The sequence below is a fragment of the Rhinopithecus roxellana genome, chromosome 15, assembly GCF_007565055.1.
Source record: "Rhinopithecus roxellana isolate Shanxi Qingling chromosome 15, ASM756505v1, whole genome shotgun sequence".
Taxonomy (NCBI): domain Eukaryota; kingdom Metazoa; phylum Chordata; class Mammalia; order Primates; family Cercopithecidae; genus Rhinopithecus; species Rhinopithecus roxellana.
In genome coordinates, this window is record NC_044563.1 from 92806913 (window position 1) to 92822556 (window position 15644).

Sequence of the window (15644 nt, forward strand, 5' to 3'; positions counted from 1 at the left end):
TAATACAGTTCTGTGATGTTTATCTGCTCAAGGGGTATGGCTAGTAATTGCAGAGGTCATGTGAATCCACATAATACAAGATTAGAAACAACATCTGCAAAATTACTTATTAGGAAAGTATTTTATGTTTTGTCTTTTTCTGAAAAAGTGATTTTGTAAGCAAATTGCTGTCTTTCCTCCCTTGCACTATGTTATGTTGCTGGTTAAAGCACATTTGGAGAAAAAACATTTAATAACTGTCAAGAGTTTTTGAATCCATGGTCGTTTTTTGACTTTACTATTTTTTCTAATGTAGTTGATGGACTTCTATATGAATAAATTAGATTGGAATTCTATCTTTAAATTCTGAAATTATGGCCCATGAATAAACTGTTTGGAAGGTATTGATTATGCTGTTGATTAAAATTCCATATATGGCAGCTATCATATATTGTATATGCAAGCATGTAACCTTTTTATATTATCTTTAAAATTTGTTCATGGTAATGCCTATAGAGTATGAAATAACTGATTTTGCAGAATAATCAAAAACCAGGAAGCAGAAGGAAGAGAAGGGAACAAGACTCCTTTGATATCCAGAATGATCCATGAGATGTCCTCGAGTTTTAAGAGTACACCACTCCAGCCATGTGCATTTATGATACTGCTGCCCTCCTGTCATGTATATTACATGTAGATATTTTCCAAACATTGTGTCCATTTCAACCATAAAAAGGAGGCGGTCAGCAGAACGGAGAGCTATAGCAGCAGTAACCTTGCTCTGCTTCATGAAATATGAAAGCCTGTTTTTACTTAGGAACAATAACAATTTGTAAGGCTTCAGGCTGAGGAGTTTATGCGTGACACAGCCTGCTGGACCATGTAGCAGGCAGCACGACCACTGAGTATGGTGTGCTGGAAACTGGATAATGACAAAAGTAGGGTAGATGATGAGACAGGCATCCCGAGTCTCAGGTCAGTTGGACCATTTGTTCTTAGAACCCATCGTCTTCCCCATCAAAAGTCCATAGACCCATGGTTCCTGCTCCATGAGTGTTTTCTGCATTGCAGGTCATGGGCTTGGATTGGGGTTCAGTTGGAAAAGGGAGATTTCCCTTTTCTTTCTCCACTCCCCAGACATTTGGCTTTTTATGGCCTCATTCTTTGTAATCTTAGGGATAGAGGGACAGAAAATCAGTAATAAGGAGTCAGTGTGAACTTGTCCAAACTTTTTTCTAGGATGCAATTTTCTTATTCTTGCTCATATGCATGTGCGTGCTCTCTCTCCACCCCCTCCCCCGCCCCGTCTCTGTCTCTCAGAATATTTCCTGTAACCTAAGACTTCGTAGAGCATAATTCAGTATTAACCTAACAGTTTTCCAGGATCAAACAATGTGCTCATCCTTTGTAAATATCATCCACATCTCAGAAATGTTGGTGTGGAAACATCTTAAAATTAGTGTGGTGTACAAATGTAGCATGTTTTTGAATTTACCCAGCTTCACTTGTTTGGATAGGTTAGCCTCCTCCTCTTTAGAGCGGAGATGAGTAGTGAGGATAGAGTCTAATGCTTCAACGTCTGGGATATTAGACCAGAGTGACACAGAGGAGCAATTCGCTCGAGTCTGACACTTAGAGTTATTTTTTCAAAGCCAGGCAGGTTATCTCTGGGCTGAAAATGACAATTTAGAGATCCTTCCATTGAAATCTCTTAGCTTGGCATCCTTTTGAATTCCCATTTCAGGATAAGTGGGTCTCTAGTCAGACCCTTGGTTCTGATTTCAAGATATCCCTGGTGGTGCTTATTATTTCCAGGGTCACATTAGATTTTAAACAAAACATTTTAATCCTTTTAATTTTCAATATATATTGTAGATAAAGGGGAGATGTTATAAAAATTAAATGAGTAGTCAGAGTAGATCAACCACAAAAGGTAGGAAATCACTGGTATGGGCATTTTAGTCCATTTGCAGAAAATTGCCTATTCTCAAATAGGTAGGTCAAGTGCAGAAAGAACCTCTACTTGAGATAAAATTTCCTTTCCACACTTAGCTTTCTATTAGGATGGCAGCCAAGAGCTGCCCAAATTTTAACATCCTGCCATCTTCTCACTAGTAGTTTCCTTGACTATATGCATTAAAAAGTATTTGTTTATAGTGGAATTTACCCTCATAGCTACAAGTGCCTTTAAACCTGGAAGGACATTAGACAATAATGTGCAACTTTTAATTTTGTAAATAAAGAACTTAGAAGTCGTTAAATGACTTGATCCACATAATGCAGCTCATTAATGTCAGGCAGGGACAGGTTTGGAGCCAGGTCTCCGGACACTCCCGTGGGTACACCTTTTATAGTCTTGGAGCAAGTTGGTGCGATAAAAGCAATTGATTTGTTCTCCTGCTCTTGAACTCCTGTTTTCATTTAGGTACCTGGTAGAATGCTGGGTAATGAAAGAGTCAAACCTTACTTTGTTTAACAGAAGAAAAAGATCATGTTCTGAAGCTGTGTGACAAACAGCAAAGATAGGTGCTTTTCTCCTTTTCTACACTGACTGAGTTCCCTGTTTCAAAAAAGAATATCAAACTTGGATGAAGATTTCAAATGATTTTGAATAAGCCTGGCAGATGTCAAGCAGCTCAGTAAAGCGGAATGTGGAGATGCAGGGAACTCATTTCCATTTGGACATGGACTTAGAATTCCTGAGTCGCCCCACCCAAGTGTGCACAAACAGATTCTGTATTTGGGCAAGGAGAACTGCCTTTGTCTGCAGCACTTCAAACACGTGGAACTCTTCGGGTCTGTGAGAGGCTCCACGATGTTCTGGAATGGAGCCAAGCCCTCAAGTTGTTGTAGTTATTGGTCAGATGTGTCAGTCAGGCAGACAAGACGTCTGTGCTGCCATTTTCCAATCCCCCTAGCCTGGGCCCCAGAGAAGTTGCAAGGCTTATTCTGTGCTGAGGAAGGCACCTGTGGTCATACCTGTGCCATTACCTCAGTTTCAGAAATCCGCCTTGAGAGCATTTATAACCCCCTCGTTAGGGGTTGAGTGGCATGGGGGCTGGAGTCCAAAGTGACTGGTCAAAGAGAAACCAATGGATTTGTATTGATGTCAGGGTGGTGGCGATGGGGAATGGAGTAGGTGTGACTAGGGCCATGGTTTCTGTTCATGGGCTACCCTCTGAGGGAATGGACCAGCGTGGAGCAAGTGAAGCCACAGAATAGCCAACGGTAGATTGCCTGACACTGAGGTCTGCATGTGTGGGCCCAGTTTGTCAGTTTATCATAAAATCCCGTCCACTTCAAGATTTGCCCTTTTCTGGCATCCTCTGTATCTGAAATGTTTCAAATCTTAAAAGGTGAGCTGAGGAAGCTAGCTTTAGGTTAGAACGTTTGACAGATTAGCAAATGGAGCCCCAAGTCGAAGAATGCCATTTGATGAGAAGGAGATAACATCAGCGAAAGGATCATTCTGAGTCACTCTGATCATTCTATTGAGACCCAAGAATCCTGTCAGCTTGCAGGGCCCTTGGAGTGTCACTCGGCCATGGGAGGTGTCATTACAGATGTTCATAAGACCTTGTGCATCCATGAAAAGGTGTTAATTGAGGCTTCTTAGTTTTTCAGTCACAGCCAGATTAATACATAAGACACAAAAAATTAATGTGGCTGGGCACGGTAGCTCACGTCTGTAATCCCAGCACTTTGGGAGGCCAAGGCGGGTGGATCATCTGAGGTCGGGAGTTCAAGACCAGCCTGACCAACACGGTGAAACCCTGTCTCAACTAAAAAGACAAATACAAAAATTAGCCGGGCGTGGTGGCACATGCTTGTAATCCTAGCTACTCAGGAGGCTGAGGCAGGAGAATCGCTTGAGCTTGGGAAGCGGAGGTGGCAGTGAATTGAGATGGTGCCACTGCACTCCAGCCCTGGCAACAAGAGTAAAACTCCGTCTCAAAAAAAAAAAAAATAAATAAAAAAAAAGGAAGTGTTAGGCTCTGTTTTCTTTTCTCCCCTCCCCTCCCTTTCCCTTTTTCCTCCCTTCCTCCTTCCACCTTTCTCCCTCCTACCCTCCCTTTCTTCCTTCCTTTTCTCCCTCCCACCCTCCCTTTCTTCCTTCCTTTTCTCCCTCCCACCCTCCCTTTCTTCCTTCCTTTTCTCCCTCCCACCCTCCCTTTCTTCCTTCCTTTTCTCCCTCCCACCCTCCCTTTCTTCCTTCCTTTTCTCCCTCCCACCCTCCCTTTCTTCCTTCCTTTTCTCCCTCCCACCCTCCCTTTCTTCCTTCCTTTTCTCCCTCCCACCCTCCCTTTCTTCCTTCCTTTTCTCCCTCCTTATTTCTTTTCTTTCTGATGGGGTCTTGCTCCATTGCGCAGGCTTGAGTGCAGTGGCTTGATGAACACAGCTCACTGCAGCCTTGACCTCCCAGGTTCAAGCAATCCTCCCACCTCAGCCTTTTGGGTAGCCAGAACCACAGAAGTGCACCACCGCACCTGGCTAATTTTATTTTTTGTGTATACAGGGTCTCTCTATGTAGCCCAGGCTAGTCTTGAACTCCTGGGCCCAAGTAATCCTCCCACCTCAGCTTCGCAAAGTGATGGGATTATAGGTGTGAGCCACCACGCCTGGCCCTTCCCCTTTCCCTTTTTCTTTTTTTTTTTTTTTTTGAGACGGAGTCTCGCTCTGTCACCCAGGCTGGAGTGCAGTGGCACGATCTTGGCTCACTGCAAGCTCTGCCTCCTGGGTTCACGCCATTCTCCTGCCTCAGCCTCCCGAGTAGCTGGGACTACAGGCGCCCACCACCAGGCCTGGCTAATTTTTTGTATTTTTTGTAGAGACGGGGTTTCACCATGCTAGCAAGGATGGTCTCGATCTCCTGACCTCATGATCTGCCCGTCTCAGCCTCCCAAAGTGCTGGGATTACAGGTGTGAGCCACCGCGCCCGGCCGCCCTTTTTCTTTATTGACTGTTTTTCAAAGGTTAATGTAAGCTTTTTGCAAATTCACATGGTCTTCCTGACAGTTATAGGGCAAAGTAGTATCTACACCCTGGGAACACCTAGCAGATCTTTCTTAGAAGCCCCTAGCAGTTGTTTATGGGCTTTGATTTTTTAAAAAACTCCTTTGGCCTTGCTTTTGACGCCTTGATGTGTTTTTTTTCCATCACCTTTGTGTATATCAGTAAGCATTCTAGCAGCCTCTCTGCTGGTACTTGCTGTCTTAGCCTGAAGCTCCCTTTCTCGTTCCCTGGAGGTGGAAAGCACTCTTTTTATTTTGATGTCACCATTTTGTTTTTGCTTTGATGGCATTTGGGCCTGGAGTATAGACCCTCTATTGGCACCGGGAGCCTTTATATGCCTACAAGGCTCAAAGCCCTGCCTGTGCCTGCTGGGCCTGTCTCATATCAGGAGGCTATTTCTCCGTCTGTCCTGGGGAAGCCATGGAACCAGTGCAAAGGAGTTGGGGAGTAGTTTTTTATTATTGCTGCTGTTGGGTGCCCTTCTCAATCATTGCCTTTCTAGATAGCCATCTGGATCACTGATCCTTCCTAAAATGTGAGAAGGCCCACACCCCTATGCATTTTATTGTTCCCAATTATTATATGTTTATGTACATACATACATACATATATATATATATATATATATTTTAACCAAAGAAGAAAAAAAAAACATCCCTTTGTATGCAATCCTTTTAACAAATTGTTTATTATTGTATCCAGGTAACAAGCATGGTAAGTATTTTCACCAAACTGAGTGTTCTGTATTTTAGCTGTGCTTGGCAGACTTTTTTGGCTAGCTTTGTGTTATTAGCCTTGGCTTTCCTAGAAAAGATCTGTTTAGGAAAAGGAGAAACCACGTACCTGTAGCATCCCATAGGGTCCTGGCTTTAGCGCGAACCCATGTAGCCTTAGCCCCACGGCGGGGATACCTGAGAAAGCATGCACCCCGCCAGCATGCTGCTTGGCCCTGTTACCCCCACCCCCTGCTGCTTCTGAGCCTCCCCAACCAGGTGTCTGCAGGGCTTCCAGGCCTTGCATGACCCCAGCAGCTCCTGGGACCGTGGCCCTGTGACAGCCAGGACACACAGATAGGGCTCCTCGAGCTCTGTGGACGGTCCTACCCCAGTCCACAGCTACATGTCTTCGCTCACCCTTCCTCCCATCCGTTTGCTTAAAAGCAGGTCCTTTATTTTTGTTTTCTTCCTTAAATGTTTTAAGTAATTGGAGAAATCTTCTGGAAGCTGAAAAGCTAAATAAATACATTGTCCACTCTTCTGAGAGGCTTCACATTCTGTTGGAAAATGGATTTAATCCCTACAAAAAAGCATTGTCCCATTGGGTCTTCCCAGTAAATGTTGAGAGGTACGGTAGGTTGAGTGTGGTTTAGCCTTCTGGCTGTGTTATTTATCCATGCATGTTTGCTTTTTTGGCCTATTTTGTGGCTCTGTATTTTAGTCCATGTGCTCGTGGCTGTGCCTGTGTAACCTGCCTGGTAGCCATGCGTTATGTATTAAGTCGGTGTGTCACTATCACCTTCAAGGATCAGACTGCCAAGGATAAGGCCCTTCAGCACATGGCAGCCATGTCCTCAGCCCAGATCGTCTCGGCCACTGCCATTCACAACAAGCTGGGGCTGCCTGGGATTCCACGCCCGACCTTCCCGGGGGCGCCAGGGGTAAGTCATGAGCTCAGTCCAGTAATGACAGCTGCTGGGGTTGGGGTTGGCATGGACCAGTGTTAAGCCTCCCATCTCCATTTCTTGTCACGTGGGTCAGGTATGTGAGAGGGCAAAGGCTACCTTGTTAACTGATAACTGAGTCTTAAGTGGTGCAAGTAAGGAGGGAAGGGAGGCAGAGAGCTAGAGAGAAAGAGAGGGATAGGAGAAGGAGGAGGAGAAGAAGAAGAAAAGAAAAAATGAAAAGGAAGAGGGAGAAAATCAGAAGAGGAAGGAATTCTGAGTCCCTGAAGACATGGAATTAAATGTGCCTTTCTGGGTTGGGCTCAGGCCTCTTCTCTCTTTATCTTTTTCCTGGCCCTTGGTCTCTGTCCCTCTGTCTTCAGGGGCAACTAGCCCCTAAAGGGACAAGGTATTCTATTCACATTTACAATTTTGACACCTACCAAAGGCTGAGAAGCGTTATGTTGTAATCTCAATCCTCCAGGTAATCTTAAATGCTTCTTATTGTCATTGCCATTTTGCAGATGAAAAAGCTGAGGTTATTCAGTAGCAAAACTAGAGTTTGGATAGCTGGCATCCTAGTGGAATGGATAGCGATGTCAAGAATCAGCCCCAGGGCTGCTTGACTCCTGAGGCTGCTCTTTCCCTCCTCTATGTCATGCTGCCTTTCCAGCCCACACCAATCGCTGCAGGGAAGCTCGCTGCGGAGATGCTGCCTGCATTGCTTCTTGGAGCTCCTGGCCTTGTTCAAGCTTTGTCCTCTGCCTTGCTGGGCCTTCAGTGCTGCTGTTGAGGCAGAATATTATGCAGGGAATGTTTCAGAATGGAGGGAGGGTACATGGATAAATCAATCAGTTAAAATATTTGTGAGCCCCCTGTAGCACACCCCGATCTTTGCCTAGGTGTAAGGAAAACACTGAGGAGCTGTTGCCCGCCTCTGCCCTTGGGGGGATTTTCAGGAAGGAGGAGGTAAAGGGAGCTCTGAGTTGCCAGTCCAAGAATATAGGTTGTGGTCTTGTGCAAGTGGTGACTGCATTTGCACTCTGGCAAGGCGATTCTGTTGGGTGATCAAACCTGCTATCTTTTAGCAGGGGTTGCGATGCGTAGGCATCCTAAACTGTGCTTTGAAGTAAACTCGTAAGTCTGAGGCCTCTGCATTTTGCCTTCCAGTTCTGGCCGGGAATGATTCAAACAGGGCAGCCAGGATCCTCACAAGAGTAAGTCTGAGGAGGGGTGGGCACTGACAACTAGGGGCTGGTCCCAGCCCACCTGGGGAGAGCTTTTCCTGGACCATACTGTCTTAGGGCCTGGAGGAGAAAGGAGCATTACACTGAAGTCCCATAAGGCATCTCCTTCTTATTGTCTACTGAGGCCCCTAGCAGGAAAGAGATTGGCTTTTCAGACCTGGGAGAGGTAGAAGCACTTCACTGCCACCTTAAGTATTAGCAGTCGTCCAGCTGGAATCAAGAAGTGAACCCCTCTTCCTTCATGGTATTGCAGGCTGAGCTGTGGTCTTTCTTGCCTAAGAAAGGGCGGCACAGGTATTCCTCTAGCCCATTTCATTCTGGCCGGCCCTCTGGTAGGGTGGCCAGTAGACAAATCCTACTGATGCCTTGGGGCCAAGAAAAGAAAGATCAGTAAACTGGAAAATAAGGGCTATTTTGGGATAAAAGAAAGGAAATCCTGCCTGTATGCTGTAAAAAACCTTGCACTGTTTGGCCTAGAGAAGGACAGCCTGAAGCATGTCCCACACTTTGCCTAGAAGCGGTGACTGCTTGACCTCAGAGGTTCAAAGGCAAATGTCACAGCACAAGGAATTAAGGCTGTCTTTCCAGCATGTCTCATTGAACTGGCATGAGGCTTGGTGGTTTGATCCCTAGCTGGCTGCTGGTCTCTGTTGGTCTATGGAACAACTGCCTCTGCCTGGGCAAAGGCAGAGGCTACCACCTGCCTCTACCTGGGCTACCACCTGCAGGCAGGGACCACAGCAGTGAAGGACCTCCCACTGGGAGGTCATGGTGGGACCTGGATAATAGCCGCTGCTGCAGGTACAATCTCTGACTCTTGTCTGCCATCTCTCTGTTCCCAGCGTCAAGCCTTTTGTGCAGCAGGCCTACCCCATCCAGCCAGCAGTCACAGCCCCTATTCCAGGTGAGTCTCCCTAAAACTCCCTTTTGGGAGCACAGCCCCACACAGCTGTCAGCTGGGTCTGGCACTTTGTTCCCTGAGTCAAGAGATGCTCAACTTTGCCACAGCTGCACATTGCCCCTGACTTGCAGGATCCTTGGGTAGCCTGGAGCTCAGGAGGGCCACAGGGGTGACCTCTGCCAGGTCCCGATTCCCTTCAGTCGTCTCCCAAGAGCTTTTCAGATGGTTTAAGAAACAGGAAGCCTCATCATGATTATCCTCAGAAGGTGAAGTTGCTGCAGCATATTCCTCAATAAAAACTGACCAAATTAGGCAGTCTGAGTCTTGAGGGTAGATAGGGTTTCATTCACCCTTTCTTAGATAAGTAGATTTTGGTCCCGCTACCTTTCTTTAAAGGAGAGAGTACATGGAAGCTCAAAGTGGAAAACATGAATCTGTCCAGCCTACCTGTCTCCTTCCCCACAAAGCGTACCCCCAATCCCCCCATGTGCATGTAAAAAACCTTGCACTGTTTGGCCCAGAGAAGGAGAGCCTGAAGCATGTCCCACACTTTGCCTAGAAGTGGTGACTGCTTGACCTCAGAGGTTCAAAGGCAGATGCCACAGCACAAGGAATTGAGGCTGTCTTTCCAGCATGTCCCACTGAACTGGCTTGAGGCTTGGTGGAATTACTCCTTTGCACTACTCAAGGTATACAGTATAAAAGTCACTGCTCTCTCTTACGGATTCCCCAAACTGAAAATGCTTTCACATATTGCCCTGTTCCCCAGTACCACGGAGCATTCAGAGAGAATATTCTATAGTGCTAGTGACCACAGTCTTCAGGAAGATGGACAAACACAAGAAGTGCACAGCATGTCCGGGTCTTACAGGAAGTCTTTGGAAGCATTCACTTCTCATTATCCCATCATTCTTGGCTTGGTCCCCAAGTAGACCCCTCGGTCCAGGATGGATGTCCTCATGCTGCAGCCCTTAACTTTAGCTGAAGTTGGCTTAATGAGGAACACGTGCTTTGTGCTTATCTAACTGTTCACCATCACTGGGGTCCTCAGCCAGCATCTATCATCACCTGAGTTCTCCCCGCCAGACCTGGTGGAGAGGGGGCTGATGGCATTTCCTTCTGGGTCATCTGTAGAGCCCTATTCCAGTATTTGCCTGAGGCCCAAGGGGAGGTGAGTGACCAGCATCAAAGGTGACAATTGCTTTTTCAGGGTTTGAGCCTGCATCAGCCCCAGCTCCCTCTGTCCCTGCCTGGCAAGGTCGCTCCATTGGTACAACCAAGCTTCGCCTGGTGGAATTTTCCGCTTTTCTCGAGCAGCAGCGAGACCCAGACTCGGTGAGTGTGCCCAGAGAGGTGTGTCTTGAATCCAGGATTTCTTTCCTTTTACTGTTCACCTTCTTGCTTCTCTTTCTTTCCTCCTGTACCCCTGCTCCATGCCTGACAAATATCCTGTGTGAAAACAGGCCTAGTAAAGAATAGCCTTTTGATTAAGTAAAAAGGGATTCCTATTGGCAGATTTGTAGAAAACAGCAGAACTGGAGGTGTATTACTGTCCCAAGGTGCTGTAGGGAATACTTGAGTCAGAGAGCGGGACATTTGCAAGCTCTTAACGTTTTATAAAATTTAGCAAGAAGTAACATTTATTGAGCCTTGCTGTATGCCTGGTCCCATGCAGAGTTATTTAGATATATGATCACAATTCATCCTTATAAAAACCCTAGGAAGCTAGGTACTGACTGACAGATAAGGAAACAGCGTAACTTTCCCAAAGTCACACAGTTAATCTCTGATGGATTAGAGATTCAAGCTCAGGTCCTGAAAACTCTAAAGCCTAAACATTTAGCTGTTATTCCATACTCTCTTTCCAACTCTGTTTTCTCAAGATAGCAAGTTGTTCTCTAAGTGGCCAGCACTTTGGGAGCTGAGGCGGGCAGATCAAAAGGTCAGGAGATCAAGACCATCTTGGCCAAAATGGTGAAACCCCGTCTCTACTAAAAATACATGGCCACACGCATGTAGTCCCAGCTACTCGGGAGGCTGAGGCAGGGTAATTGGTTGAACCTGGGAGGCGGAGGTTGTGGTGAGACAAGATCGCGCCACTGCACTCCAGCCTGGCAACAGAGCGAGACTCCATCTCAAAACAATAAAAAAAAGAAGAAGTAACAAAATGGCACTTTAACAGTTTGCCATAGAGTGCAGCGCATTATAATATCATAAATACCAGTAACATTGGCATCTGGACTCTATTTGTCACTTTCTTCTTTCCTACCTCCCCCACCCCCATCTTGTACCCATCGTCCCATTGTTTCTCAGCCAGGCATTTCCCATACATATGTGATCCTCCCTTCTTTCCCACCCAACAAGCCCCGTACCCTTTCTTCACACCCACTCCTTGGCTATGAGTATGAGCGTTGCATCTGTGTGTGGGTGAGCCCGAGGCAAAGACTGAAGGAATCCTTAGTTTGTCTCTGAGATCCTCACAAACTCTCACCACATTCTCTGTCTCACCCCATCCTTCCCATCTCTTAAGTCCCATGCTCTCTGTGTGTTGCCTGCCTTACTGTCATTTCTATTATCGGGAGAAAGTGTCAGGAATGAGTTAAGAGCCTGTGGTAGATAACTGAGATGCTGAACAACTGGAGGTGACCTCTCACAGGAGTGTTTGCACTTCAGCTTGAGGAAAGGCCTCCCGTGGAGCAGAGGGGCTTGACCAGCCATCATCAGAGTGGAGAACCCATATGTGGCCCACTGATGTCTTTGTCCACAAATCGTGAACTTTGGGAGCTGGTGGAAAAATAGAGCTGCTTCCAAATTAGGGGGAAAAAATGAGGGAAGGAATGTAAATTGGGCCCATCAGGACAGGTACAAGCAAATGAGGCTGCTGGGACCAGGAAAGAGAAGTGAAGGCCAACTAGATGACTCCTTCCAAGCAGCTGAGTGGCTAACAGGAAGAGTGATGGTGAGGGTTCCATCCATCTAAGTGGAAGGCATTAAGACAGACTGAAAGATGCCCCACGTTACTCTGTGCTGCTGGTTCTTTCTGGGAAGCTTACATAGTTCTTTGGTTGAAGGCTGGGCTTTGGCCCAGATACTGCTTCTGCCTCTTGTAACTCATGTTTCCATGACACTTTGTTGTTTACGGAGTACTTTGTGGTTGAGTATTTCATTCTGTCCTTATAGTGTCCCATCAGATAGGTTCTGTTTTTCCTGTGATAGGTTCTGTTTTCCCCATTTTATGGATAAAGAAACTGAGGCCCAGACATACTAAATGACTTACTCAAGATATCTAGTCAGTAAACAGAGGGAACCAGGAGCCCAAATCTTGTATTTCAATGCCCCCTTTTCACTATCGTAAAAGACCACCTCCCAATTTTGAGGGTCTCTTGAATTGTCTTTTCAGTCTGAATATCTTCTGTGTGAGCAAATTTCTCTTTGCATATGACCGTTTTTTTTTAGGAAACAGCTCCAAGGCACTGGAAGGCAAAAGTCCCCACGTGATTTTTGCTTCCCTGGTTAAAATACTGTGGAATAGTTTATAAAAATTCTCTCTTTTTAAAAGAAATTAAAATATTGTAGTAGCTCCCTCATTGTTAACTGTACTCTCCAGTTATGGACCTCTTAGGGCCCAGAAGGCTTGATTGCCTTTTTTGTTGTATTTGTTGGGCTAAATATTTTGAATCATTCAGACCATTCTACAAACTTCATGTGCAAGAAGCTGCACAGGAGAGGGGGTCATTGCTACCCAGACAGCCACAGCCTCAGCCCCTGGGGAGTATAATGCCTAGTAGGGGAGACAGACACGAAACAGGTGATTATCTGAGAGATCATTGCAACGTGCTGTGACTTCTAGGAAGGAAGAATACTGAATGCTGTAAGTAACAGGAAACAGGGCAAGCTTCCTTGAGGAAGTAGCCCTTAAGCTGAGAGATGGAGGATTGCACAGGGAAAGAATAAGGGAGCAGAATATTCCAGAGGTGATGAAGCTGAAGTGTATGTGGCAGTATATTAAATCGGTGACTATTTTAGGAAAGTCAAGACCCACTAAGTCACTAGAGTAGAGGTCAGAGATACGTGTTTCAGGTACATTCAGAGTACACATAATAATCTGAATAGGTAAACTGGATCTGGCCTGCTGTTGTTGAATAAAAAAGCTTGACTTACATAGACTCCAACACGTGACTTAAAAGGCCCTGAAATGAAGGAAGGCCTGGGCCCTTTGAGAAAGATAGTTATATTTTAGGGGATATGAATTGGGGACTGGGAGAAATTAGAATTTATTTAACAAGTACTTTTTGAGCACCGACTACATGCCACCCACTGTTTCAGGTGTTAGAAATTTGGTAGTGAACAAAACAAAGTTCTTTTTCTCATGGAGCCCACACTTGGGTGGAGAACACAAGAACTACCCAAGCAAATAAATACCCAGTATGTCAGGGGATGCTAACTGCTTATGTGGAATAATGGTCCTTTGTCACAACTGATTTTTTTTTTTTTGAGATGGGGTCTTACTGTGTTCCCCAGGCTGGCCTCAAACTCCTGGGCTGAAGTGATCCTCATGCCTCAGGCTCCTGAGTAGCTGGGACTACATGCACTGCTATGCCCCAGCCTTCTTCACAATTGAAAGTTACTTGCTTTTTGGATTAAAAGTGTATAATTTCAGAAAATAATACCCCCAATAGATATGTTGATGTTTCTGGCTTGTATTATGATACTAAGTGACGTGCATTAGACATTACCAACCAGAGCTCTATCACTGCTGTGAAATTATTTTGCCTAACTTCAGTCGCTATTGTTGGTGTCGCTTCTGATATTCCTATGTTACAAACACTCATTCTGCATTGAACACAAGTGATTTAATGTATGCAAATGAATGTGGCAGATTGTGAGTAGGATCTATATTTGATTTTAGTGGACATGCGAGGGCCCGAAGGTTGGTTCTTGTGCTAGAGGGAAAAAGTGGTGGCTGACCAGTTGAAATGATGGAGAATTAATAAAATTATTTAAAGCATTTGACAGTATCTTAAGTACCAGCCTCTCAAGTTAAATACTGCGTGCTTTGTTGGACAAACACAAGGTACTATTACCATCAAGGTATAATAGTACTTCAGGGCTAAGGTTACACTGAAAAATTTGTATCATGTAGATAGTTTCTTTGGCTCTTAGAGTTTTTGTGACTTCTCAGACTTTAATTTTGCTATATTTTTGCTCCAACAATAGAAACATTAAGGCCATCTAAAATAAACTCAGCTGATACATTTTAACAAATTTGGGCATACAGTACTTAAAATTTAACATCCAACATTAACCACATTAATTTGATAAGGAAGCAAACAAAGTGACCAATAATTAAAGAGCCCTAAACAAGTTAAACTTTGCATTTGGATTCTCTAGATCTTTGTTACAGACAGACATGTACATAGGTTTCCCCCTACTTCTATGTAATGGCTTAGGCTCATTAGACCCAAGGGGTTATAAAGTATTTTTAGTAGAGAAGAGAACTTATAGGTATTGCTGGCAAAAAAAGAAACTATGTAGCCAGGTTCCATGCTATTTGTCATTAGTGACTTCTTTCATCTTTACTGAGCTCTGTGAGGTAAGTTATTCTGTTCCTTTCTACGGAAGAGGCTTGGAGAGATGCTGCCTTATAATAGCCAGCTTTACACCCCAGCCTGCCTGTACCATCTCTTAAGAGAAGATAAGACATGATTGCTGGCCGGGTGCGATGGCTTATGCCTATAATCCCAGCACTTTGGGAGGCCAAGGCGGGTGGATCACTTGAGGTCAGAAGTTTAAGACCAGCCTGGCCAACACGGTGAAACCCTGTCTCTACTAAAAATACAAAAATTGGCTGGGCATGGTGGAGGGCACCTATAATCCCAGCTACTTGGGAGTCTGAGGCAGGAGAATCGCTTGAACCCAAAAGGCGGAGGTTGCGGTGAGCTGAGATTGCGCCACTGCACTCCAGCCTAGGTGAGAAGAGTGAAACTCCGTCTCAAAAAAAGACATGGTTGCACACTTTGGTACCAGCAAAGCCAAGAGAAGAACCTTAGTTTGTCTCCTCTTTAGTCTGAAGTGGCCTTAGAACCAGCGTTTTCTGAAATTTACTTGTTGGCTCACCACATATGTCACCCTTGCCAACACTGAAGACTTCTTCACAACCCCTCCACTCCTAGCAGTAGTGATGGCCAACATTTACTAAATATTTTCTGTGTGCCAACACTATGCATTATCTTACGTAATCCTTATGAAGTAGCTTGCCCAGTGTTAGACAGTCAACTGACATGGGAAACAGGATTCAGATCCAAGTCTCCACATCCTGAGATTGTGACCAAAAGGCTGTACGGTCCATTTGTACCTGATGAGTAGTCTGTTTTTGTAGCCCAGGGCTATAAGGAGCCAATGGGAGAATAATTAGGGGGATGATCGCCCCCTGCTGGCTCCATGTTGTGTGTAAACTAGACGGCAGCTTCCGCAAGTTGGTGGTGGTTTATGTTGGAGGAGAACCAGCGAATCAGTCCCTCTGTTACCTTTGGCTCTACTAGAAGCTAAGAGAAAAACAGCAGAGGGTGAAGAAAGGAAGGAAGAGTGTAAAAAACAGAGACTATTTGAGTTGGAAATACACTTTCTACATGATTTCAGTGTTGCATATCAAAGGACCTCAAGTGTTAAGTGTGATATCCTCCACCCAAGGTGGGATATTTAAAAGGGGCCTCCCTGAAATCAGGGTCCAGTTTCTGGAGGCCAAGTTAGGTAGATGAAAACCCGGCCTGGCTGAGCTGTCAGCTGAATCCTGAAAGTACATAGGGAGTGGTTTTCCTGATAAAGCCTGGAGTGATTCCTCCAC

At 45.2% G+C, this 15644-nt stretch overlaps 1 protein-coding gene across 9 annotated transcripts in view; it reads left to right on the forward strand.

Moving 5' to 3' along the window:
- The window catches only part of TEAD1 (TEA domain transcription factor 1), a 278487-nt gene that overhangs the window by 206737 nt on the left and 56106 nt on the right, over window positions 1-15644 (forward strand). For 5 of the 9 annotated variants that reach the window (XM_030918357.1, XM_030918360.1, XM_030918359.1 and 2 more), the window contains 5 exons: window positions 5695-5706; window positions 6515-6649; window positions 7823-7869; window positions 8742-8803; window positions 10011-10135. In XM_030918357.1, coding sequence (XP_030774217.1) covers window positions 5695-5706; window positions 6515-6649; window positions 7823-7869; window positions 8742-8803; window positions 10011-10135 — 381 coding nt within the window. The remainder of the gene's footprint in view (window positions 1-5694; window positions 5707-6514; window positions 6650-7822; window positions 7870-8741; window positions 8804-10010; window positions 10136-15644) is intronic. The other 4 variants (XM_030918362.1, XM_030918358.1, XM_030918361.1 and 1 more) reach the window with 1 other exon arrangement.